This window comes from Hemitrygon akajei, chromosome 10 (genome assembly GCF_048418815.1).
Source record: "Hemitrygon akajei chromosome 10, sHemAka1.3, whole genome shotgun sequence".
Classification (NCBI taxonomy): Eukaryota; Metazoa; Chordata; class Chondrichthyes; order Myliobatiformes; family Dasyatidae; genus Hemitrygon; species Hemitrygon akajei.
Genome location: NC_133133.1, coordinates 139,666,357 through 139,694,060, shown reverse-complemented (window position 1 = coordinate 139,694,060; position 27,704 = coordinate 139,666,357). Strand labels below are relative to the sequence as shown.

The following is a 27,704-nucleotide window of genomic DNA, read 5'->3' as shown; positions in this document are numbered from 1 at the left end:
GATGGCCCAGGACAGTTTGGCCTTTGCTATTGTTAGGGCTGCCTTGTTGCCAGCTCCGAAGGCGGAGTCAAGGAGTCCCTTATCTCTTCTGACTTTGTACATCCAGGTGATAAAGTTAGTACTTTGACAGGTACAACTGAAGCCTAGGCAATTTGTTGCTTTGAATTTTGGCAAAAGCAATTCACATCTAGCTTCTCAACTGCTTGCCAGCAAATCCAGGCATACACAGAACTACCTTATGCACTTTAAAATTTGTCTGTTGAGCAGTCCAGGGCCATAAGAATGGAATGGTTTGAGGATGGGGTCTCAGGATCCATCACCAGCAGTCTCAGTCACCGCTCATAGACTATATTGCTTTGCAACACAGCCGTGGCAACAAGACTTCAGAATATTTGGCCCCATCAGATCAGAAGTAACTGTGGCTGTGAGAATATTAGAGGAGCAAGCAGGCAGAATCTAGTATGAACCAGCCCACTGCTATTTTGTGATTCGTTACGTCATTATGTAAAGTGGTCACCCTGAAGTGAAGACTTCCGACACACCTCATTACCCATGTGGAACTTGACCCAAGCAGAGGTATATTCAGTTACTTGTACCACCACCGTCAACAATATGTATTTACTATAGTAACTGATTTAATGATTTGTGGTAGATTAGAAAGTTAACTGATAAAACATTTAACAATTTATGAATAACCTCTACAGTCTCTTGAAGGTTAGGTTTAAGCATAGCTTCATTGTGATGTTCCATTCATCTTAACCCATGTTACCAATGACATCTGGCATATCAATAAACAGAAACTTATGTTGAGAAAGCAGTATACTCATTATTCATTGTTATTTAAATGCTGAATTCATAGTGGTTATATTCAGCTTTAAATAATATCTTTAAGCATCATAGACTTATTTGATGAGTACTAAGAAAAATTAATGACTGCAACATAATCCTCAGGGATGATTTAGATATGCAGTACAGTAACTCTCTCCTGCAGGGCAGCTCTCACTCTTCTGTGTAGAAATTCATACAGCTGTTAAACCAAAATTTGTTTCATATAAAACAAAAAAAGCTCTTATATTTTCACAATCATCTTTATTCCTACTGTATATATTCTCCCTCCTATCATTTCCCTAACATTCTGTTCTTATACTTTCTGAGGAATAATAAGTAAACCCCTAAATCTATTGTATAAACATAGGAAAATAAACAGACCTGTTGGAAATGCTGGGTACTTTTAAAGACTAATGGCATTGAAAGATTTCTAGTTTTAGAAACATAGAAACATAGAAAACCTACAGCACAATACAGGCCCTTCGGCCCACAAAGCTGTGCTGAACATGTACTTACTTTAGAAAATTATCTAGGGTTACCAATAGCTGTCTAGTTTTCTAAGCTCCATGTACCTATCCAGGAGTCTCTTAAAAGAGTTTTTTTTTAATTTTAAAATTAAAGAGTGTAGCAAAATGGAAGAAACATTTATAGTTGAAGTTCTAAGCAGGGAGAGTTAATTATCTCTGCTCAGTAGCTACACTCTCATTTCACAGTCAAAAAACCTTAGGATCAAGGGCTAGTTTACAGGCTTGAGCATAAACAAAACTGACTAATGGATTTTTGCAGTATCTCGTGAGTAAAATTTCTGTCTTTTGGAATGAGATGTTTGATCAAAAACACTCAATTCTCACAAGAAGATGTCACAGCACGGAGCACAGAAGTTATCCTAAATATCCTGGCCAGCAATTTTCCCTCAGATGTTATTATTAAAATAAATAATTTGATCCTTTATCTCAATGCTGCTTGGGATAACCTCATGTATAGAAATTGACAACTGTATTTTCAGATTGATTCAAAATTGGATTATCCTGAGGTTATGAAAAAGTCTATATAAATGCAGTTTTGTCATTTCTTTAATGCTTTGTTGCATTTTAATGGAATTTCTTAGCATAGAAAATATTTTGTTGTTATTCCAGGTGGCTGAGGTTGTAAGTGTTAAATTCAAGGCCCAACTTACATCATTTTATTTTTAAATACAACCAAGTACTAGTGACATAGCTGCATTTACCTGTATATTGTAGAACACTTCATTGTCTCCATTATGAGGACCATAACATGTAAAGTCTTCAACACTAAGCTATGAAGCAAACAAAAAGGTCAATGAGTACATATCACAAAATGTTTAGTAAGAAATGCAGCATAAATTTTAATGTCATAAAAAGCTACCACTAACCTCATTCTGAAGAAATAGAATAACATTCTGGGACTCTTGGTTAAAAATTGGTTTCAGGAATGTATGTAGATCTTTGTTTCCAATGATATGACCTTCATGAATTGCATTTTTCAAATTCCATAAAGAGCTATAAGTGATCAAGAACATTTCAAAAAGGCTTTGTACTTCTTTTAAAGATAATATTTATAAAGATTTATAAAGTATTATGAAGATCATATTTAACTATAAATATAATTTAATGTACTGAAGAAGCTAATTTTCCTATTTCACTATGATCAGTATAATTAGTTAATGTTTTACTGAAAGTAACATGCATAAATGAAAACTGAAACATTTAACATTAATATGTGCATTCATTTCTGAATATTTTCTTTAATTCTAGCTAAATTGCAATATTAGCTGTAGAAAACATGTGGTCTTAAAATTGACATGAAAATTAAATATGCTTGTAATTTAGTGCTACTACAATACTGCATATTTACAAAAAGGTCATTATTCCTTCCTTTAAATATATAAATCCCTTCTTTATTTTTCCCCTCACTAGTAGGTTTAACAACTAGTAAACACAAAGTACACTGCAGATGCTGTGGTCAAATCAACACATACAAACAAGCTGGATGAATTCAGCAGGTCGGGCAGCATCCATTCATCGAAGGGTCTCGGCCCGAAACGTTGACTGCTCATTTCAACGGATGCTGCCCGACCTGCTGAGTTCATCCAGCTTTTTTGTACATGTAGGTTTAACAACTGCAACCTAATAATACACCAGAAACAATGTATTTTTAAAAGTTGATGATCACATGAAAACCATTGTTAAAACATAATGAATACTTGCTTCTCAAACATTCCTCTACTACTTATGATTTGGAAACAGATTTCTCCTTGTGAAACTATTTGTATAGATATTTAACTTTGGGTATCCAGAGGCTTCTGTGACAGCAGCATAAATAACTTGGGTCACTTAGGATGATAGTTGGACATGAGCCTTATAACCTCGAAGTTCCTCTCTAAATAGCATCTTATCCTGTGTATGTATTGTTCTTCTTTCATTTAACTCAATATAATGGTGTAGTTAGGTACGTAAACATTGCTCATACAGCAAACATGCGAGAAAAAGTTAAATCAAACAAGTGAATATTTAGTAGACAATAGACAATAGGTGCAGAAATAGACCACTCGGCCCTTCGAGCCTGCACTGCCATTTTGAGATCATGGCTGATCAATTCCTATCAATACCCGGTTCCTGCCTTGTCCCCATATCCCTTGATTCCCCTATCCATAAGATACCTATCTAGCTCCTTCTTGAAAGCATCCAGAGAATTGGCCTCCACTACCTTCCGAGGCAGTGCATTCCAGACCCCCACAACTCTCTGGGAGAAGAAGTTTTTCCTTAACTCTGTCCTAAATGACCTACCTCTTATTCTCAAACCATGCCCTCTGGTACTGGACTCTCCCAGCATCTGGAACATATTTCCTGCCTCTATCTTGTCCAATCCCTTAATAATCTTATATGTTTCAATCAGATCCCCTCTCAATCTCCTTAATTCCAGCGTGTACAAGCCCAGTCTCTCTAACCTCTCTGCGTAAGACAGTCCAGACATCCCAGGAATTAACCTTGTGAATCTACGCTGCACTTCCTCTACAGCCAGGATGTCCTTCCTTAACCCTGGAGACCAAAACTGTACACAATACTCCAGGTGTGGTCTCACCAGGGCTCTGTACAAATGCAAGAGGATTTCCTTGCTCTTGTACTCAATTCCCTTTGTAATAAAGGCCAACATTCCATTAGCCTTCTTCACTGCCTGCTGCACTTGCTCATTCACCTTCAGTGACTGATGAACAAGGACTCCGAGATCTCTTTGTATTACTCCCTTACCCAACTCTATACCGTTCAGATAATAATCTGCCTTCCTGTTCTTACTCCCAAAGTGGATAACCTCACACTTGTTCACATTAAACGCCATCTGCCAAGTATCTGCCCACTCACCCAGCCTATCCAAGTCACCCTGAATTTAATGATGTGTTTTGAATAATTACTGCAAAGTCAATTCGCTAGCTCTAAAAGATCTATTTTATAGATACAATCACATACTTTTAAGAATTTTTAAGCACATAACTCTCTTTTAATTCCATTGCCCCTTCCCAGTACTTATTTCAGATTCTGTATATAACTTAATTCTACTTTCTCTTTCCTGGTTTAGAATCTCCATGTCCCAGTGAGATTTCTTCAGTCTAACTCATTGAAAAGTGCTATACCTTGTCCAGCTCTCACACATTATAAATTCAATACAGAAGGTGCAACATTGGATTATAGACAAATCTGTGTTCAAAATCCTGTATATATCCCATGAGCAGGCACGTCATTTCATCCATAGCATTAAAAATGCTGTTCAAAATTGTATAGAATAATGTAATAAAATTGCCTAAAAAGCAATAAAATATCAAAAAATTATTAATTCTGCTGATCCTAAAATTCTGGGTTTTATAGTGCATGCACTTCAAAGACAAATAATTGCAAGATACTGAAGATCACTTGGTTCTGGATGGTGCAATTATAAATTTGTCAAGATGCATTCATTGTAAAAATTAATAGACCAGTTTAAAAAAAAGCAGGTGAATTCATCGTAATGTAATTCTGTGCATAACATATATGTTAGGGCATACTCTGAAGTGTATATAGCAAATATTAATTTCAACAGCAGCCATTCTTCAGATTTGAAAGTGGATTGCAGACAGAAATTAAACCGAGGCTCTACAGGTTGGGGCATTCGCAAAGAAAGAAACACTCCACTTCGACTTCAGATGTCTGCCTGTGCATGAATGCGGCCTAGAGTCAGTGGGGATTAATAATCATTCTGGGTATCTGGAGTGTGGGTGCGAAGGAGGTGTTTGAAAGTTATATGTAATTCAAAGGAAGCATTGTAGATACAGTACATTGTAGAATTGTCCAGATGTTAGCTTTGATCTTTAGCATATAAAAAGTATTGTCTGACCAGGCCCTTACTTCCAAGAGTGTCTCAAATGCTGAATAAAACACTTCTATATCCACTATCTTCAGTGTCTCTCCAGGGATGTTGGTCATAATTATAACAACATACATTTGAATTTCTTTAACTGTTTTAATCAGACATCTGTTTTACATCTAATCAAAAAGATCTCTGGCCACAAACATATATTCAAATTAATTTGATCTTGTTATAGTACTGTTTTGGGTGGCAGAATGGAGATAAGTATCTATCAAAGGAGGTGTAAGATGTTCCTTCCTTCTGCTGGCCTGTAGGTCACCCTTGGGCAAGGTCTGGCAACTGCTTAGCCCCCGATCAGAGTCACAATGAGCTGTGGGAGCAAGTAGTGTATGGTCATATGAGTAGCTGAAGCATATCCTGGTTATGCGACTACTGATGCCAGAGAGACAATCTGTATTGATAATGACTGGGGTCACTGGTCTTATAAAGACACTGGCCAGAAGAAGGCAATGGCAAACCACTTCTGTAGAAAAATGTGCCAAGAATAATCATAATAATAAGACCATGACCGCCTTCATCATACAACATGGCACATAATGATGTTGATGATAAATGTACTGCACGATGAATCCACTCCAAAAGCAGCAATTATGGGGACGTCACGTGATGACGTAGGATCGAGACGCTGGAACCCAGCTCTCCCATAAAAAGTTAATAAATTAATGTTTAAATGAAGAAAAGTTAGTCAATACTTTCTAAAAGTTACTTATAAACTACTCCGGATTGTGTCAAGCTATGCCTCAAAGACAGAAGATGGAGAAAACTAATACCGGGAAGACTACGCAAGTTGGAACAGGAACAAGGCCCACATCTACCGAGGAACCGCAGTCTCAGGTACATTATACCACCGGCGATACGGAACGGGAAACTGCGGCAACATCGGCCATTTCTAAAGGAAAAGACCATCATGAACTGCGCAAACGCGAAGGAGGGAGCATGCGCAAACGGGAGCAACAAGAACTACAAAGCCCAGCTACCACTGCAACTGAAAGTGATAGCGAATCGGAGGGAGAGTCAGATCTTCCAGAAAGATCAGACGAAGAGGGAGATAAAAGTTCTTTTGGAAATATAGAAAAGACTTTGAGGCAAATAATGCGTAAATTAGACACATTAAAAGTAATTAAAAGTAATCAAAAAGTACTCAAAAAAAATGACAAATATGGAGATTATGCTTGATAAAATGACAAAGAGACAGGAAAAAATGGAAAAGAAAATTATGGACTTGGAAATTAAAACGGAAGACATGGTTGAAAGAATGGACAAAATGGAAAATGAAAATACTGCTTGGACATCAGAAAGAAAACAATTTATGGAAAAAATTGATAAGCTTGAAAATTTCAGTAGACGAAATAATATTAAAATTGTTGGACTTAAAGAAGATATAGAAGGAGAAGATCCAATAAATTTTTTTCAAAAATGGATCCCTGAAAAATTGGAAATGGAAAGAGAAACTCCAATCGAGAGTGAAAGGGCTCATAGATCCTTAAGGTCAAGACCTCGAGCTGATCAAAACCCACGATCAATTTTGATAAAATGCTTAAGATACCAAGACAAAGAAAAGATCCTGAAGGCGGCTGCCCAAAGTGCCAAAAATAGAAACGGGCCATTGATGATAGAAGGGAAACCAGTTCTTTTTTATCCTGATATAAGTTACAACCTGTTGAAGAGAAAGAAGGAATTTAACCCAGCGAAAAAAGCCTTATGGGAAAAGGGTTATAAATTTACAATGTGTCATCCAGCAACACTGATAATTTTTTTGGAGGAGGGAAAATTTTTTTTTTCCGATTATCGAAAAGCGGAGGAGTTCGTACAAAAACTTTAATCTATTGGCTAATTACACATAGAGGCTTCCAAACGTAATGGATTAAAGATGAAGATAGAGTCAACGAACAGAAGTGATGGACATTTATGGATATTATAAAAGAGAAAAGCAAAATTTTAGAAATACTAAATGAGAATAGTATTTTTTTTCTCTTCTTATACATATACTTTTTTATGTTGCGGGGGGGCTGGGGAGCTTTGGATCGGTTACTACGGGATTCACATGTGTAATCATGGCAGTTGCCATGACCCGTACAACAGAGGGGGGGTAATGTTGTGTTTTTTTTCCACAACATTAGTAGGGGGGTATTTTGTTTTTTTCTTTATATTCTATTTTTCTTCTATCTTTTTGCCTGGATGATTGGTGGGGACACACATAGCAACATGGAGATTTTTATAAAGATTTCCCAAGATACCACGAAAGTTGAAAGATTAGGTATTATTACAGATTGGAGTAATATAATTAAAAAATAATAATGACTAATCTACTGAATTTTCTAAGTTTTAATGTTAATGGGCTTAATGGGCCAGTAAAAAGAAAAAGAATTTTAACATATATTAAAAAAATGAAAACAGATATAGCCTTTTTACAAGAAACTCATTTAACAGACATAGAACATCAGAAATTAAAAAGAGACTGGGTGGGAAATGTTATTGCAGCTTCATTTAATTCAAAGGCGAGAAGAGTTGCAATTTTGGTTAACAAAAATTTACCAATTAAAATACAAACGTATTAATTGATTCAGCGGGGAGATATCTAATTATACACTGTCAAATTTTTTCAGAACTATGGACCCTTATGAACATTTATGCACCAAATGAAAATGATGTAAAATTCATACAGGAGGTCTTTTTGAATTTGGCTAACGCACATGATAAAATATTAATAGGTGGAGATTTAAATTTTTGTCTAGACCCAGTTTTAGATAGATCAACAAAGGTTGTTACAAAATCAAAAGCAGTAAAATTAACTCTATCATTGATGAAAGACTTAAATTTGATTGATATATGGAAAAGAATTAATCCAAAAGAAAGAGATTATTCATTTTATTCAAATAGACATAAAAAATATTCAAGAATAGATTTTTTCCTATTATCAACGAATATTCAAGATAGAGTGAAAAATGTGGAATATAAAGCAAGAATATTATCAGACCATTCTCCTTTAATAATGACAATGATAATGATAGATAAAGAGGAATCAATTCATAGGTGGAGATTTAATTCAATATTATTAAAATGTCAAGATTTTTGTGATTTTATGAAAAAACAGATTCAGTTCGTTTTAGATATAAATTCACATTCAGTTGATGATAAATTTATAGTGTGGGAAGCAATGAAGGCATACTTGAGAGGTCAGATAATAAGTTATACTTCTAAAATTAAGAAGGAATATATGATAGAAATAGATCAATTGGAAAAAGAGATTACAAAATTAGAAAAAGAATCCCAAAGAAATATGACAGAAGAAAAACGAAGACAACTTATTAACAAGAAGTTACAATATAATACGTTCCAAACATATCGAACAGAAAAAGCAATTATGAGAACTAAACAAAGATATTATGAACTAGGTGAAAGATCACATAAGGTTCTTGCATGGCAGTTAAAAACAGATCAGACTTCTAAAACAATAAATGCAATTCGAACAAGAGTAAATAAAATTACTTATAAACCTTTAGAAATTAATGAAGCTTTTAAGAATTTTTATTCTGAGTTGTATAAATCAGAATCACAAAATGACAATGCCAAGGTAGAAAGGTTTTTATCACAAATAACTCTTCCAAAATTAAATACGGAAGAACAGAAGGGATTAGATATGCCTTTTACATTGAAAGAGGTCGAAGAAGCCCTAGGATCACTTCAAAGTAATAAATCTCCAGGAGAAGATGGTTTTCCACTTGAATTCTATAAAAAGTTTAAAGATTTATTAATTTCTCCTTTTATGGAGTTAATACACCAAGCGGAAAGAACGCATAAACTTCCAGAATCTTTTTCGACAGCTATTTTAATAGTATTGCCAAAAAAAGATAGAGATCTTTTAAAGCCATCATCATATAGACCTATTTCTTTATTAAACACTGATTATAAAATAATAGCAAAAATCTTATCTAATAGATTATCTAAATGCTTACCAAAATTAGTACATATGGATCAAACAGGATTTATTAAAAATAGACAATCAGCAGATAATGTAACTTGCTTATTTAGTATAATTCATTTAGCGCAGAAGAGGGAGGAAATGAGCGTGGCAGTTGCTTTAGATGCAGAAAAAGCATTTGATAGATTGGAATGGGATTTTTTATTTAAGGTATTGGAAAAATATGGATTAAGAGTATCTTTTATAAAATGGATTAAAACCTTAAATACTAATCCCAAAGCTAAAGTAGTGACAAATAGTCAAATTTCAACACCATTTCAGTTAACAAGGTCAACTAGGCAAGGTTGTCCATTATCACCTGCTTTATTTGTGTTGGCGATAGAGCCATTAGCTGAATTGATTAGAATGGACCCAGATATTAAGGGTTTCAGAGTTAATCAGGAAGAATACAAGATTAACTTATTTGCTGATGATGTTCTGCTTTATCTAACAAACCCATTGTACTCGTTGCGTAAATTATCCTATAGATTAGAAGAATATGGGAAAATATCAGGTTATTAAATAAATTGGGATAAAAGTGAAATTTTACCTCTTACTAAAGGAGATTATAATCAATATCGATTAATAACCCAATTTAGATGGCTGGCAAATGGTATAAAATATTTAGGTATAAGAGTTGATAATGACATAAAGAACTTATACAAATTAAATTATTTACCACTTTTGAAAAAAATTCAAGAAGATCTTGATAAATGGATGGTATTACCAATAACATTAGTAGGTAGAGTAAATACCATAAAAATGAATATATTCCCTAGATTACAATACTTATTTCAATCACTACCAATACAATTACCCCAGAAGCTTTTTCAAGAGCTGAATAAATATGTGAGGAAGTTTCTTTGGAAAGGTAAGATGTCAAGAATATCGTTGGAAAAATTGACATGGAAATTTGAGCTCGGAGGGTTACAACTTCCAAACTTTAAGAATTATTATAAAGCAAATCAACTTAGATTTATTGCATCTTTTTTTGAGAAAGATAAACTGGCATGGATCAGAATAGAACTAGATAAAATAGGAGAAAACATACCAGAAGACTTTAGATATATAAATGGGAATCTAAAATGGATGCGGGAAAAGAAAGAATCTCCTATATTAAAACATTTGATTGATTTATGGAATAAAATAAATGTTGACGATGAGACAAAGAAATCCTTATTAGCAAAGAGATCTTTAATTCAAAATAGACTTATTCCTTTTACAATGGATAATCAACTTTTATATAATTGGTTTCAAAAAGGGATTAGATATATAGGAGATTGTTTTGAAGGAGGTATATTAATGTCATTCGATCAATTAAAGAATAAATATAAAGTATCAAACAACACTCTTTTTTGTTACTTTCAACTAAGGGCTTATTTAAGAGAAAAGTTAGGTCAAACAATGTTATTACCAAAACCCAATGAAATAGGAACTTTAATTCAAAAAGGAAAGACTAAAAAATTTATCTCTTGTATGTATAATTTGATTCAAAAACAGGCAATTAAACAAGGAGTCCATAAGTCAAGACAAAAATGGGAAAGTGATTTGAATATTAAAATTGAAGAAAAAAATTGGTCAAGACTATGTCTTGAGAGTATGACAAATACAATAAACGTCCGATTAAGATTAGTGCAATACAATTTTTTACATCAACTATATATTACACCACAAAAAATAAATAAATTAAGCCCAAATTTATCTGATCAGTGTTTCCGATGTAACCAAGAAATTGGTACTTTTTTACATTCTACTTGGTCTTGTTGTAAAATTCAACCTTTTTGGACAAATTTAAGAGTTTTACTGGAATAAATTATTGGAATACAACTTCCACATAATCCAATATTACTTTTACTAGGTGATATTGAAGGGATAAAACCGATATCCAAATTGAATAAATATCAGAAAGAATTTATAAAAATTGCATTGGCAGTAGCCAAAAAAGATATTGCAGTTACTTGGAAATCGGATACATATTTAAGTATAGATTGTTGGAAGAAAGAAATTTATGGCTGTATTCCACTTGAAAAAATTACTTATAATTTAAGAGATAAATATGAAACATTTTTGAAAATTTGGCGCCCTTATTTACAAAAGACTGGATTAAATATATAGGCGCTCCGAAGATGAAATAATTGGTTACTTGAGGAAATAAATAAATATATATACTAAAGTTATTACGAACTCCGTGGAGCATGTGGGGATCTTCTAATATCCAGGCATTCCTTTTTTTTTCTTTCTTTCTTTTTTCTTTCAATAGGGATGTTAGGGGGGAGGGGTTAAGGGGAGGGGGGAGGGTAACACATATTTTCTTTTTCACACACTTTTATTCTGTAACTATTTGAAAACACAATAAAAAAAAGTTTTTAAAAAAGCAGCAATTATGTTATCTTGAATATGTGATTCTCACTATTGGAACTTCTCTTTGCCAGAGACTTCCAATAAAATCTCCATCAATGATATTTCTACCTTGATACTTAATCATTCATAAACAGCTCCCCATAGAAACACATCTTTCATTTGAAAATTGTATTCATCCATTACTTTAGCATTTCATTTCACTGACTTCCTATTTCTCAGTATCACAAATTTTAAACCTCATCCTTCTGTTGAAACTTCATCACGGATTTCAGTTGCCTTATTTCCATTCCTCAAAGTTACCTTCAGGGTAATCCATTCTTCTGGCTTTAGCTCTTTGTGTTTGCATCTCTCTCCCTTTTGTAGCATTAACCACATACACACCATGTTGTGTTTCAGTGGCATACAAAAGGCACCTCAAAGAAACAATAAAGAAAAGTTTTGAATGTGCTCAAGTTTATTGAGGAGAGATTGGGGAGAAGCAGACAGAAGTGCAATGGAAAAGCTAACCCAGAGATAATGATAGCTTACACTCAGAGGCCATCTTATTAGATACCTCTGGTGTCTAATAAAGTAGCCATTAAGTGTATATACATGATATTTTGCTTCAAGTTGCACTTCAAGATTGACATGCTGTGAGTTCAGAGATGCTCTTCTGCACGTCACTGTTGTAACATGTGGTTATTTGAATTACTGTCAACTTCCTGTCAGCTTGAACCAGTCTGGCCATTCTCATCTGACCTCATTCATTAACAAGGTGTTTTGGCCCACAGAACTGGATTTTGGACCAATGAATTTTATTTTGCTTTTGTTTTGGACTATTCTTTGTAAATTCTAGAGATTGCTATGTGTGAAAGTCTCAGAAAGTCAGCAGTTTCTGAGATACACAAATCACCCCATCTGGTTTCAACAGCCATTCTATGGTCAAAGTTACTTAGGTCATATTTCTTCCCCATTCTAATGTTGATCTGAACAACAATGGAACCTCTTGACTAAGTCTAAATGTTTTTATGCATTGAGTTGCTGCCACATGATTTACTGATAAGATAATTGCATTGGTGAGCTGGCATACCTAATAAAGTGCAATTGACTGTATATGAATGCTTCAGCAGCATTTCACTTGAGGCAGGGGTAGAGACAAGCAATGCCACGTGTGTAGTAATTGCCTATATATATGGCATGAAACACATTTCAGAGTCATATCTGATACCCATTGTTGCAATCAATCTGCTTCGTGTTTGAACAAAGAACAGGTGGGAACAGACAAAAGTTTGTAGTAGAGAATGCAGGCAACACATTCTGGTATATGTTCAGACACATTATGGAATTTCCTTATAACTTCTCCACCAAGTTCTTCCTTTAAGGGGTATGTAGGATAAGCAGGCTATATGCTCACTATAGAGAAGATGAAGTGGAATAAAGGATCTCAGGTTGGTGACACAAATTGCTGAACATTATAGAATAAAGAAAACAAAATATTCAGATTTTCATTTCCAGCAACATATAAATAAGAAGAGCTATCATGCTAAACTTGCTTAGAACTTTGCTAAATAACACAGCACAGCGTTGTATTATATAAAGTTTACAGAGACACCAGAGAACTGAAAAAAAAGATCCAAGCACAAAGAGGGGATAATGATCAAAAATGATTGAACAGGTTGGGAATGTTTCTCCGAAAAAGAAAATGCTTCAGGTTGGATGAATACAGGTCTTCATGAGTAAGCCTGCCTTAAAAAAAATTAGTCATATGGGTTGGCAGAAGGCTGGGACCTGTGCATTGGCTGCAAGTCCAAAACTGAGGATCATAAATGTGAAATTATTCTTAGCTTACTTTGGTAATCAGACTTCATTGTATCTGCTTTAGCTCAATGTCTACTTTATTAATCATACTGCTGTGAAGTGCTTTACTGATTAAGCTGTTGTGAAATTTTCTACATTGAAGCAATTTTATAAATTAAGCTGCAGCTGGCAGCCAAAGGTATTTAGTTCTCTTTTAATTTTTATAATTTATGAACTTTGCTTAAGGTTGCTTGCCAACAGCTTGAAAGCACTATAAAAGTTTGGCTAAGTTGTGGTTTATTTCTCTGCAGACGTACTGTGCTGCAGAGGCTGCAAAATGATTAGACCATGGGGAACTTTGTTCTGTTAATACCTTCTGTTTCTGACAATAGCCAGGTGTGTCTGTTTTGGTATTTTGGGTTAGGTATGCAGAATATCTGAAAAATGGGATTAGGAAAGTGAGTATAATAGTGACTCATTTTGGGTACAATTTTCAAAAAGTTCATTTACATAATTGCACAATCTTTGGTTTGCTATAACAGATTTCACCAAGACTGTCCTGGGATAACTGGGATAAGTGAAAACTCGACCTCATAATTTTGATATTTATAATTATTACATTTGCAAAGTAGTTAACTTTGTGAAACTATTTGAGACTTTTAAAGTTTGTGTTAAAATGGAATATAATCAGTATATTTAATTCTTATTGTTTTATCCTCTCCCTAAATATCAAGCACAACTTGCAAATTGTGGAAATCTTACAAGCTCCAAACTACAGGCTGATTTTGATAAATTACCACATCAATCAGCAACTCCCAGAAATGTTAAAAAAAATTCAGTAAGGAAACCAACATCCTAGAAGTTCATTGAACTGTGGTTGCAATGCTGGATTTAATGCAGTGGAACTTAGTTACTAACCTAATTTTATAGATACAAACAAAATCTCCACCTAGAGTTCCAAAAAAACTTCAGACCATCTATTGTAACGTACAGTAGGTCAATATTTTCATTCAGCTTTTTGTACAACACATGCAATTTTAATATGCAGAGTAGACTATAGAATACTAAAATGGTACTTCTAAAAATTAAGGAGAACTTGAAAGGAAGGGCTCAGACCAAAGAGGAAGGGTGAAAATATTTTAGCAACAAGATACTTGCTAAAGAGAAATGAAACAAAAGTAATAATAATGACTAATGTAAGAAAAGGAAGTGGGCAGTTGTCTTTTCAATCTTTGCCAGTAAATCATGTCTGCCTTTATATTTCTTTGGTTATTTTATTATGAACTCACCCAAGTATTCTAATGAAGGTCATAGGAATCTTTCATCACATTTCTTATGTTCTGCTTTTTGAACTGGTTTTAGGAAATGAAAGCAGATACTGTACACAATTACTGCCTGTTACCAGTTAATCAGGTGTATGTGCAGAAACAGCCACACTGAACAGGGAAGAATCATTTTACTGAATATCAAGAAGTTTACAGTTCAAACAGAACTCTGGTATTAACTTTTTTTCTATAAAATCCTTTTAAACAAGAGGGAAAGTATAATTTTGGATAGCTTTCTACTAGTTTTGCAAGGATCGATATTAATACTATTGTCAAAACCTGTGAATTCTACAAATGAAAACTAATGAAAGAAATCCTGTTTTGTTATTTTTGATTGCTTTTTGTTTTCTGTGAAATGTATTGTTGAACCTCTGGAAAAAAAATTACTTACAGGGAAGCAGGAATAATGGATCATTTATGCGTGTTAACTAAATATTGTACAATGGTAGGCTTTCATCAATTATGATTTGATTGAAAGGTAAAGAATTCTCAAAATACTAAATGTCCTACATGTCTATTCCGAATTTCAGATTCCATTCCTCACCTCATTGGTGTGTGTTACAATGAAATCACCGGACCAAACCTTAAAGGATAACAGTTAGATTCACAGCCATTCTCCACTAACTCACAAAAGGAGCAGGGAGTGCATTTTCAATGCCCTTTACCACTCAAGTTACAATAATGAATATGAGCAAACGTGTGGGAGTCTGGGACTTAGTACCTCCAGCCCGCACATAAAAAAATACTGTTAATATTGCCAAAGTTGACAAAAGCTGCTGAATTGCAATAGTTTAAAAGCCTATTGCAATTATTTTAAACCTTATTACATTTAAGTAGTTCAAAATGGTCTGCAAGCTATATACTTTTAAAATCATAATCCATCAGTAGATCACAACAGTTTCATTTAATACTGGTTTTGCTCAAACCAGTGTTGTTTTAATTCTAATTGTAATACTCTATTGTACAATGTATTTCAACAGAATACTTTGATTTCTTTTTTATCAGCCTCTTCGTACAGTCATTGGGACTTTGAGGTTCACTCACGTTACCACCATTGCATTTGGCATTGAAATCAGTGAGCTTACTGATCCTGCATCAGTTCTGACACAGAGTTCTTGAGGAGATTTCATAATGTATTTGCACAGCTAAGTCGATGCTTCCCAATGGCGTCCACATGGAGCCCAGCCGTAGAGTTAATTTACAGAATCGGTTTTACAAATCTGTTCGAAAGTTTAGGACTTTTCCATGCAAGTACATGTGACATCTCAATTTCCTTGACATTTAAATAGGGTCAACATCGGTAGTTTGCCACACAAGTATTTACATTTAGCACATGATCAGGCCATATGGAACAGTTACAATGGACCAGGGCATGATCGCTGCCTACACTCAGTCCTTGCAATAATTCCCAGGCACACATCCTAGCTGTGACACCCACAGGACAGAGTGTCCTAGAGGTCTCCACTTCACAGCCTCAGTAATGCCCTGATGGCCTCCTACTTCCCCTAGACGTGAAAGGCACTATTCCATTGTTTTAAGTGACATTATATTTTAAAATACATTGCACCACTTAAACATGTCTGTTGTATCTACCTCCATAACCACCCCTGGCGGCACATTCCAGATACCTACAACTCTGAGTGAAAAAAAACTTGATCTGCACATCTTGTTTGAACTTTCTCCCTTACTTATTAGTTGTATGCCCTCTATAGTACTAGACATTTTGACTCTGGGAAAAGAAGATACTGGATATTTATTCATGCCTCTCTTAAATTTATAAACTTCTATCAGGTCTCTTCTCCATCTCTGCTGCTCCAGAGAAAACAACCTTAGTTTGTTCAACAACTTCTTGTGTCACATGCCCTCTAATCCAGGCAGAATCCTGGTAAAATTCCTCTGCACTATCTTTAAAGCCTCCACATACTCCAGAAAGCTGGATGCAGCCTAACTAGAGTTCAACAAAGCCGCAACATAGCTTCCTGGCTCTTGAATTCAATACCTCAACTAAAAAAGGTAAGTGTGCTATTTGCCTTCTTTACCACCCGACCAACTTGTGCAGCCCTTTTAACGAACTATGGACTTGGACCCCAAGATTCCCCGTACATCAACACCTGTTAGGCTCCTGCCATTAACCGTATACTTTCTCTTTATGTGGCTTGTTGCCTCTTTTTCCTGCGGCATTGCAGTATGACATACAAACAAAATTGTTCTATTTTGAAGCAGAAATTTATACAGACTTCTGATAAAATAGATTTGGGATTTCTTTCCTGACAACATTCAAAAAATAACTATTTCTGTTTAACTATGACTTTTGCTTAGCTTCTGAATTTGTTTTACAGCAGCTATAGGGCAATAATACATTGTCATGGATATAAGGAAGTTGCAACTTCGTAACTTCCTAGATTGAAAAACACTAATTGTATTAATTAGATATTGTACAAAAACTCACCTAAATGTTGACCACACCAGGACAGGAACGTGATCCACGGCAGAAGTACCCTGAAAGAGGTGAATTAAAGTGCACCATAGTAGTGGCTGCAAACACCAACGATCTGAAGCCATGGAACTTTCAACAGGACTTGCCTCCGATCAAAACACACTGAAAGTGAAAATGTGTATACGCTTAAAATAAAAAAAAGCCCTGCTGATCACATCTGCAACTTACAGATTTAACTTGTTTTTTCTGGTGCCTTCTTGCTTTCATATAAACATTACTGAACATGGACAGGGAAAGAAAATTTAATTAAATAGCAAATTGGAAAAGACAAAAGATGAAAAATAATTTGGAAATTTCTACTGTGATGTGAGCAATGTCAGACAAAAGGCGCGTGAATGATGTTGCAATCAGCAATGAGATCATTTACTGATTAACTTGTTCACCACCAAAATAAACTTACTTAAAGAATGTCTTCCCCCTTCCCATTTGTGTTTAATTTTTAACTTTTCAGCAATCCTCCAACAAAGAATAGAGAAATAAAAGATTCTCTTTTAATTTAAAGAATATAATAAATTTACAGAAGTAAAGAATTGAGAAAAAAGACAAATGTATAAATTTTTTAAATATACTTAAGCAAAAATCTTCTGCTGAATATTTCCTCTGGGTCATATATTATAAAAATATAAATTTGTAGTTCATAAATTGTCCATAATCTTATTAGAACATGCACATAAAATTATTGGTTATGTTTTTTAATAAAAGTACTTCTTTGCATAAATCCCTCTAAATTCAGAATTCCCATATAAGCATGTCCCAAGTTTAGTAGCTACTTAGTGTGAACTTGCGGCAAAATGCCATCACTTAAACTTGCTATTCTTTCTACTGGAACTGTACCAGATTGAAGGATCAAGCAGTTTTTTGTAGACAGAAAAAATTGTACTGAGCTGTGTTTACCTTCAGAACTTACTACAAGCTGACATCAAAAAGGGAGTGACTCACACTAAAATGAATGCCCATCGATCCAAAGTTGCTGGTGGTTGTATATTGCTTTGTATCTATTTTTCTCCCCTTAACAATACCAAACATACTGAATGCATAAAGAGCAAAGGATTTACAACATCTAGCTTCAATGCCCATGACACCATAGGGGCTGGATACACTTCTACTTGTGTTCTACTATATGTCTGTGGTGAACTACATATACCTGTCTGGACATGCCCCCCCTGCTGACTGCTCCTGAGGCTCCTCTCACAGACCCCTGTATAAAGGCAATTGAGGCCTAAGCCCGGCCCTCAGTCTCCAGGATGTAGTGTGGTGGTCAATTACTGCTTGTTCTTTCTTCCAGTCAATAAAAGCCAATATCTCGACTCACGTCTCGGAGAGTTATTGATGGTGCATCAATGTCCAAAGGTCATTGGCTTTTTCTGGAGACTATGGGCTTGTTGTTATGCAGAATCCAAGCAAGGTGATATTATATGTAAACCGCTGGAGCCACATAGTTGAAGTCAATCTGAACAGGTTCCAGACAGCCCACCATGCAGCTGACCAGCTGGTATGGACTTAGGAAATTTTCAGGTTATAAGTTTAAAATTATTTGAATTTAACTTTGTGTTTTTGTTTAATTAACATTAAAAGTTTTTCAAATTATTTTTTTAAATAAATTTTTTTATTGAATTTTCAAATGGTTACAGAAGGAAAAAAAATTATCAACACTTCCCCCCTCCCCCTAACATATCCTAGTTTTCCAAATTATTAATAATACATTAGTTGTCCTTAATTGTGTATTTTGTAACAGCTTTTAAAAGTCAGAAGCATTCATAAACATTATGCAGTATTGCATAGGTCCAGGACTTCAGTTAGGATCTGCCAGTTTTAAAAGAACAATGCTGTCTCATACCATCTGCAAAATATCAGGGAGTTGTGACTTGTTCCAGTTGCAACTGGAAGCACTTAGCAGTTTTCAGTCCTAAATTTCCAACACTGAACTTGAGTATTAATGTGGGGCATGTGGGGACTAGTACAGAAGTCATGTGGGAGCTGCCAACAAAAATTGACAGACAGCCATGGCATTCCAGAAACACAGCCAGAAATGAGCAGCTGTACTTTAAAATCACTCTGTAATGGCTTCAAACCTTAAACAGCTTTACAACGTTTCAAACACTTTGTTTTGTTGTATAACATCATTATTATATACTTAGTAGTTGGGAAGATACACCTTGTATTGCAAAAAGAGGCAGGAAGGCAGAGGGGGCGACATTGCCCTGTTGGTAAAAAATGAAATCAAATCATTAGAAAGAGGTGGCATAGGGTCAGAAGGTGCTGAATCATTGTGGATAGAACTAAGGAACTGAAAGGTTAAAAAGACCCTGATGGAAGTTGTTTACAGACAGCCAAACAGTTGTAAGGATGTGGCCTACAAATTACAGCAGGGGATGGAAAATACAATAGTCATGAGGGACTTAAATATGCAGGTAGATTGAGAAAATCAGGTTGGTGCTGGATTGCAGGACGGGGTATTTCTAGAGTGCCTACAAAATGGCTTTTTTGAACAGCTTGTGGTTGAGCCCACTAGAGGAACAGCTATCCTGGATTGGGTGTTGTGCAATGAACCAGAACTGATCAGAAAGCTTAAGGTGAAAGAACCCTAAGGGGAACAGTGATCATAATATGACTGAAATCACCCTGAAATCTGAGAAGGAGAAGGAGAAGGAGAAGGTGGCGTGTTGGGGAGGCAGCATTAAGAAGAGGGATGCCTCACGTCTTAATAAGCTGGTAAGGAAGGCGGGCTCTGTTGTGAGCACAGAACTGGAGAGTATGACATCGGTAGCAGAGCAAAGGGCGCTGAGTAGGCTACAGTCAATCATGGAAAACCCTGAACATCCTCTGCATAGCACCATCCAGAGACAGAGAAGCAGCTTCAGCGGCAGGTTGCTATCGATGCAATGCTCCTCAGACAAGATGAAGAGATCATTACTCCCCAGGATATGTTAAAGTGCCGGGGTCAGGACTGAGCTTAAGTTACCATTCAATGTATTTCTTAGTAAACTATTTAAGAACTTTTTAAAAGCTATTTATTAATGTTTTTTGAGAGGGTGATTTTAGATGCATATTTATATTGAGTTAAGTATTGTATGTAATTAGTTTTGCTACAATAAGTGTATGGGACATTGGAAAAATGTTCAATTTCCCCATGGAGATGAATAAAGTATCTATCTATCTATCTATCTAAAGTCAGATGCATCAGTATTACAATGGAATAATGGGAATTATAGAGGCATAAGAGAGGAGTTGGCCAGAATTGACTGGAAACGGACACTGGCAACTTGGAAGCCAGAGGATATATACATCCCAAAGAGGAAGAAGCCAACATAAAAGCCAAAGAGAGGGCAAATTTAGTGGGAAGTTAGAGGATTGGGATCCTTTTAAACATCATCAAAATGAAACTAAAAAAGTCATTAAGAAGGTAAAGATAGAATACGAAAGTAAGCTAGCTAATAATAGTAAAGAGGATACCAAAATTTCCTTAGATACATAAAGTATAAAAGAGAGACGAGAGTGGATATTGGGCTGCTGGAAAATGATGCTGAATAGGTAGTAATGGGGGGAAATGAAATGGCGGATGAACTGAATGAGTATTTTGCATCAGTCTTCACACTATAAGTATGCTGGAAGTTCCGGGTGTCAGGTGACATGAAGTGTGTGAAGTTACCATAACTAGAGAGAAGGTTCTTGGGAAACTGAAAGGTCTGAAGGTAAATAAATCACCTGGACTGGGTGGTGTACACCCCAGAGTTCAGAAAGATGTGGCTGAAGAGATTGTGGAGGCATTAGTAATGATCTTTCAAACATCACTAAGTTCTGGAATGTTTCTGGAAGACTGGAAAAATGCAAATGTCACTCCACTCTTCAAGAAAGGGGAGAGGCAGAAGAAAGGAAACTTCAGGCCAATTAGGCTGACCTTAATTGTTGGGAAGATCTTGGAGTTGATTATTAAGGATAAGGCATATGATAAAGTAGGATGTAGTCAGCATGGTCTCCTCATGGGAAAATCTTGCCTGACATACCTGTTGGAATTCTTTGAAGAAACAGCAAGCAGGATAGACCAAGGAGAATCGGTTGATGTTGTGACTTAAATTTTCAGAAGGCCTTTGATAAGATGCCACACATGAGGCTGTTTATCAAGCTACAAGCCCATGGTATTACAGGAAAGATTCTAGCATGGATAAAGCAATGGATGATTGGCAAGAGGCGAAGAGTGGGAATAAAAGGAGCCTTTTTTGACCAGCTGCCAGTCACTAATGGTGTTCCACAGGGGTCTGTGTTGGGACTGATACTTTTTACATTATATGTTAATGATTTGTATGATGGAATTGATGGCTTTGTTGTAAAGTTTGTAAACAATATGAAAATAGGTGGAGGGGTAGGTTGTTTTGAGGAAGTAGAGAGGCTACAGAAGGACTTAAACAGATTAGGAGAATGGACAAAAAATGGCAAATGAGATAAAGTTTTAGGATGTGTATGGTCATGTACTTTGGTAGAAAAAATTAGAGGGTTGACTATTTTCAAAATGGAGAGAAAATACAAAAAACTGAGGTGCAAAGGTATGTTTGTATTTGGGAGTCCTTGTGCAGGATTCCCTAATGGTTAATATATAGGTTGAGTTTGTGATGAGAAAGGCAAATGCCATGTTAGCATTCATTTCAAGAGGACGAAAATATAAAAGCAAGGATGTAATGTGGAGACTTTATAAAGCACTGGTGATGTCTCACTTGGAGTATTGTGAGCAGGTTTGGCTCCTTATCTTAGAGGGGATGTGCTGAAACTTGGAGAGGGATTAAAGAAGGTTCAAGAAAATGAATGGCTTGTCATATGAAGAGCATTTGCTGGCTCTGAGCCTGTATTCACTAGAATTCAGAAGAGTCAGCGGTGACCTCATTGAAACCTATCCAATGGTGAAAGGCCTGATAGAGTAGATGTGGAGAGGGGGGATGTTTCTTATGGTGGGTGCATCCAAGTCCAGAGGACACAGCTTCAGAACAGAAAGGCATTCTTTTAGAATGGAGATGGGGAAGAATTTCTTTAGCCTAAGGGTGGTGATTATTTGCCACAGGCAGCTGTGGAGGCCAAGTGTTTATGTATATTTAAGGCAGAGGCCGATAGACTGTTGATTGGTCCGGGCATGAAGGTATACGGAGAAAAGGCAGGAGATTGGAGGTCGGAGGAAAATTGGATCAGCCATGATGAAATGGTGGAGCAGACACGATGGGAAAAATGGCCTAATTCTGCTGCTATATTTTATGGTCTTATGGTCTAATATAGACCATAAGACACAGGAGCAGAATTAGGCCATTCAGCTCATCAAGTCTGCTCCACCATTTTGTCATCGCTGATCTATTATCCTCTCAACCCCATTCCCCTGCTAGTAAAAGCTATTAAAGTGACAATTTTAAAAATGCATCAGGTTTGGAAATAATTTGGAAAGTTTTAAAGATTATAAATAATCAGTAGATTATTGCAGTAAAAGGTTAACCGAAGATTGTCAATACTTGGAACACTTCTGTTGTGTGATTTTCTTTTAACTAAACTCCTTTAATTTCCTCTTTCCAATTCTTCCTTGATGGTCACCGAAGCCTGTTAATTCACAGGGTTTCTTTCTCGGTAGTTCTTGAAGAATCTCAAAGAATCACAGGACCATTGTTGGAGTCCACATGGAGTAGCAGAGCAACCTGACAGATGTAGATTCCTGAATTTCTAATAATGTTTGGGCCTCTCCAAGTTCTAAATGTCCCAATACAAACAGGTATAAATCAACCACTTGGCAAAGAATTATACACATTTACTAGCAAGTTCTTCTGTCTGAAGGCTGAGCCAGGAATATGGGTTACCAGCTATGTAAATTTGTTTCTGCAATTTTTGGTATGGTTTCTTCTAGCCTCAGCATTCAAGATTCAGAAAATACATAGCAGCAAATTGTCAAAAATGGGTCTGTAGAAGGCAATTACGTAATTTACATGTGCAGCAGCAGTTAATGCTTGTAGCTTAAAGCTGGCAGTAAATTCTGACTGATATAAAAATAGAAAGTAACATTAACGTGACAAGGAAAAGCTGAAGAATTCCTCTCCAAAAAATAAAGAATGAAACATGGAGTTCACAATGACATCAGAACATATTATTCCATTTTGTTTTACCTACCTTTTCTAGTATTTCTGTGATTTCTTTCCTAGGTGAAGTCATGCTACGAATCAAGTCAATAGATGAGTACAATATCTGGGAAAAGGGTCTCTGGATATCAAACCAAAATTTACCCATTCTTTCTGTGACTCCTAAGTATTTGTTCTCAAGTACTTTTTCTCTGCAGAATATAATCTCAATCTCAAACACCTTCAGTCAATGCTTCTCCAAAGTAATTAGATTCAGATGTAGAAATTCATCATGATAACAGAGATACTTTAAACTCTGTAACAAACTTAACTCGTCCTGTTAACTTCATCCAAATTTTCAGTATCACCAACGAAGGAAGACCTCCCCAGTTCTAAGCAATATGCTTTTTGGCTTTACATTGAATCAGCTTAGCAATGCAACATTATGCTTCCTAGGTTTTGGCTGATATTTTGTGACATGGGTTCACTGTAAACTTTAAGAAAATGGTTATTTTATTATGTTATACATGTTTCTAGAATATTTCCTGTTGCTTGAAGCTATACAAACATTATACCGCTATTTAAGAAGGGAGAGAGAAAATGGGAAACTGCCAATGTGTAAACCTTACATTGACAGCTGGAAAAATGCTGTCAATTATAAAATTCTGGCTGGTGGTGTAGTGGCATCAGCGCCGGACTTCGGAGCAAAGTCTCCCGAGTTCAAAACCAGCCGGCTCCCTCCCTTGCACGCTTTTCATCTGTGCTGGGTTGAGCGTCGAGCTAGCAACTCGACCTCACAAAAACAAGAAAACCTGCTAAAGAAAACGCCATAAAATGAGGGCATCCCCGATGACTCCATTCAGAGTTAAAGGCTTTCTTCTTCTTCCTCAATTATAAAATATGTGATATTAAGATGCTTAGAAAAAATGGGAGTCACCATAGATTGATAAAAGGGATATGACATTTGATATCTTGGATTTCTTTAAAGCATGTATTGAGAAAGAACTAGTCTATGGAATACATTTGGATTTTCAATAAGGTCCTACAAAGATCGATGAACAAGGTTAAAGCATATTTAACAGGGTGTAGTATTGGCATGGGTTGAGAGATGGATAACAGATAGGAACCAAGGCTGTAACTGTTGGAATAAGAGTAAGCAACTGTTCACAAACTGGCTGACAGGAATCAGATGTAACATTTCAAGTTTGGTGATGACATACTGCTGATGATGAATGTCAGAAATGATGAGATAAAGTGTAGTAGAATGTAGAAAAGAAAGGTATTTTTGTAAAAGTAGGGTGAGATTGAGTAATAGTGATGTTTAAAACTTCCTTATGCACAAGTCATTGAAAGTTGTGTTTAGGCACAGCAGGCAACTACAATGATAAATGTTATCCTGCACTTTATGGCTGGAGCATTTGACTACAGGAACAAAGACAGCTTTTGACAGTTATATTAGACCACAGCTGGAGTTTTATAGAATATTTTAGTGAGGTATCTGCTACAGAGGGAGTGCACCAAATGTTCACCAGACTGGCTCCTGAGAAGTGAAAGAGTAAGCTAGACCTCTATTCACTAGAGCTTATAAGAGATGACCTTCCATATAAATTCAAAATTCTTAGAGTGCTCCATATGAAAGATGTGGAGAGAATTTTACCCCGACTAAAGAATTTAGAGCTAGGGATCACAATTTTGAAACATTGATAGGTCATTTACGAGACAGAGGAGGAAAAATTTCTTCATTCAGAACATGGTCAATCTTTGAGTGTTGTGGAGACTCGGTCATTGATTGTATTCATACTATATATTTTTTGTGAATATTAAGGGATCATAAAGATATGGGATAGAGAAAGAGCAGAAAAGTGATATAGAGGTAGATAATCAATCATGATCTTGTTAGCGAGAAGGGAGATTAGTGTTGAAAAGTGCATTAATGAGACCTGTTATTTTCCCACTTTATACCAATGCTGCAGAAAGAAAAGAATATTTAGCAATTGTGTATTTCACTGAATTTCTTACCTTTAATTTGTAAATTTGAATATAGCCACAATGATTAAAAACTGTTATCAATTAGTAAAATGATAAACTGACCAAAGGAATATGTCAATAAGTGTATCATTTAACATAAAGATACAATATGAATAGAGAACAGAGAACATAAATACAATAAAAGATCCTGACAGATCTTTATGCAAAACATGAGTTCACATCCATAGTTTAGAACAAATGCATTCTGTCATTTGATTCTCATTTATTTTAAATGCAAGAAGTACTGTATATTTTATTTTAAATCTAAAACACTATGGAAAAGTGACTGCACAACATTTCTGGACTTCTACTCAATTATTCAAAGGATAACAGAATATCTTACATTAATAACATAATTTCAGCAATATGATAAACATGTTATCTGTATAGAATAACATCCTGGCTGAAATTAGTGTATTGCAATTTTATTCTTTTTAGATTTATCTTCTTTATTGGAACTAATTCCTGCAGTCAACCTAAATAAAATAGGGTTTTGTTGTTTGGAAAACAAGAGCACACAAGATGAACTAACTATTAAAATTAATAAATGAAAAATAACAGCTGCACAGTCACACTTTCACAAGTAGTGCTTTCAGCTAGAATATTGCTTCGAATTCTTTTTCTGAACAAGTTAGTTTGAAAATGAAGACAGCTTTTCTGAGACTACAAATTAGAACTTTGCCAACTGAATTTTCACAAAACCAGTTCGTTTGCATACTAACAGGATAGGCTTTGTATCCTTGATTTAATCACTAACAGATACCTCTGCATGAGACTTGTATCCACCTGGGAGATAGGATAAGATCACATTTTTCCTTTAATACATTTCAGAGGTCCAGCATTTGTGCAAGTAGTTCCAGAAAGGTATGATTCTATCTTAAGTGCACAAGATTAAAATCATATTGATATTTTCCCTTTAGTATTATCTTACTTTTCAATAAAATTTACAGCCTTTTAAACCAAGCTGAAGTTTTACTACTTTCACCAGTCTGAAAAGATCAAATTACATGTGTGATAGCTGAGACTATTTTGTAGAACGTAGTAAAGTCTTTCCTACTTAAAGACTGTGTCAGATATTTTATGCAACAGATCAAATTTCATTTCAAGTACCCATTGAATTGGCTACTCTAATGGAAAAATATCAGAAAAATGTTCAAATTTATGGGATTATATTGAAAATTTTAAAGAGGAATTCAAACCAAATCTTATTACTTCATTTACTGTCTGTGGCTATAAACTAAAGGTATTTCAATTAGCTTTTGTTTCACTTATAATCTATGATTAAGGAATAACATCATACCATTTTATTCAACAAAGCTATAATTTTAATTGAAGTTAAGCATTGAAGTTGTCCAATGACGTAACGTTCACTTAGTGTGAAATAAATTTGTAATTACAAGATCATTTGTGGAAGTTGAGTCTTTCATCAAGCAGGTGCGTGCGTAATTCATTATTTCAGGAATCCGAGAAAAGTAACTCTTTCCCAAAGTATGTCGGTGCTTGATCTTGCGAATAAACATGGCCTCATAATCCTGTGTGTGAACAACATAAATCTGAGTAAATCACCATGAGGATTCAAAATTGGAGGGAAATAGTTGAAGTTGTCTTCAACTTATTTCATGTACATATCAGTACTTTTCCTTTATACCATGGATGTTAAAAGCTTTGATCTCTCAAATTGATAGTAAAAAGTTGAAGACATATGATAGAATGGAAGAATAATGAGTGCATGAAATTGTTATATAAATAGGGTTGAGGTGAATAATGTAATGAGCCCTTAACTTTGAATGGGTAAATAAATGAGCAAACTTGATCTGCGGGAGCAACTGTCAGGAGGAACAATAATGAACAAATGCTAAAATATAGTAAAAAATGCATGTTTACACAGAGAGGAAATGAATTCACATACTTTTTCGATATCACCAAGTTTAAGATGAGCTGCAGCTTCTTCTTCTGTGAGGAGGATACAGTTCCATGGTGACCACTCAGACATCTTATCCCACCTTATCATTATCAGATCCTTCAGATTTGCATTGGCACTCAATGCAGACTGTGTACCCCAAATACTGTCAATAAGATATTTCATATCTTGTTCCTGCCAATAGAATACCAGTTTGTAAATTCATACAAAATAAAAGTCTGATTGTAATAATAAATCAAAATATTAAATTCACTTAAAAAGATACTTCAATAACTAATCTCAATATCAGGTTATCAGTCAAAAATTTTTTTTGGACTAAACATTTTGCTCTTTTGGTGAAAACCATAAAAAGCAACTGGTCATTCATCTCTGCTTTTTGCATAATCTTTTTTTTTGTCCAATATATAAAGAAAGGCCTAGTGTTAACTTCCATGACATAAACTATTCTAATGTAAAAATAATTCACTGTGTCTAAAACGTTTGAGGAATAGTGTGATGGAGGTTCTAC

At 35.2% G+C, this 27,704-nt stretch overlaps 3 protein-coding genes across 7 annotated transcripts in view; 1 reads left to right on the top strand and 2 right to left on the bottom strand.

Annotated features, from left to right (window-relative positions):
- Nucleotides 1-17,528, bottom strand: part of LOC140734726 (V-type proton ATPase subunit S1-like) — a 56,758-nt gene extending 39,230 nt beyond the window's left edge. Inside the window, exons 1-3 of the mRNA XM_073059117.1 lie at nucleotides 17,120-17,528; nucleotides 2,222-2,348; nucleotides 2,057-2,125 (exon numbers count right to left, since the gene is read on the bottom strand). Coding sequence (XP_072915218.1) covers nucleotides 2,057-2,125; nucleotides 2,222-2,348; nucleotides 17,120-17,232 — 309 coding nt within the window. The 5' untranslated portion in view covers nucleotides 17,233-17,528. The remainder of the gene's footprint in view (nucleotides 1-2,056; nucleotides 2,126-2,221; nucleotides 2,349-17,119) is intronic.
- The window catches only part of LOC140734725 (ankyrin repeat and SOCS box protein 15-like), a 120,479-nt gene continuing 106,215 nt past the window's right edge, over nucleotides 13,441-27,704 (top strand). Inside the window, exons 1-2 of one of the 2 annotated variants that reach the window (XM_073059109.1) lie at nucleotides 13,464-13,544; nucleotides 14,708-16,683. The gene's annotated coding sequence lies outside the window, so the exon portion shown is untranslated. Of the gene's footprint in view, nucleotides 13,545-14,707; nucleotides 16,684-27,704 lie in introns of both variants that reach the window. The other variant, XM_073059114.1, reaches the window with a different exon arrangement.
- The window catches only part of iqub (IQ motif and ubiquitin domain containing), a 60,250-nt gene continuing 57,807 nt past the window's right edge, over nucleotides 25,262-27,704 (bottom strand). For all 4 annotated transcript variants that reach the window (XM_073059103.1, XM_073059106.1, XM_073059104.1 and 1 more), the window contains 2 exons: nucleotides 27,185-27,370; nucleotides 25,262-26,807 (listed from right to left, as the gene is read on the bottom strand). In XM_073059103.1, the coding sequence (XP_072915204.1) occupies nucleotides 26,643-26,807; nucleotides 27,185-27,370 (351 nt within the window). In that variant the 3' untranslated portion in view covers nucleotides 25,262-26,642. The remainder of the gene's footprint in view (nucleotides 26,808-27,184; nucleotides 27,371-27,704) is intronic.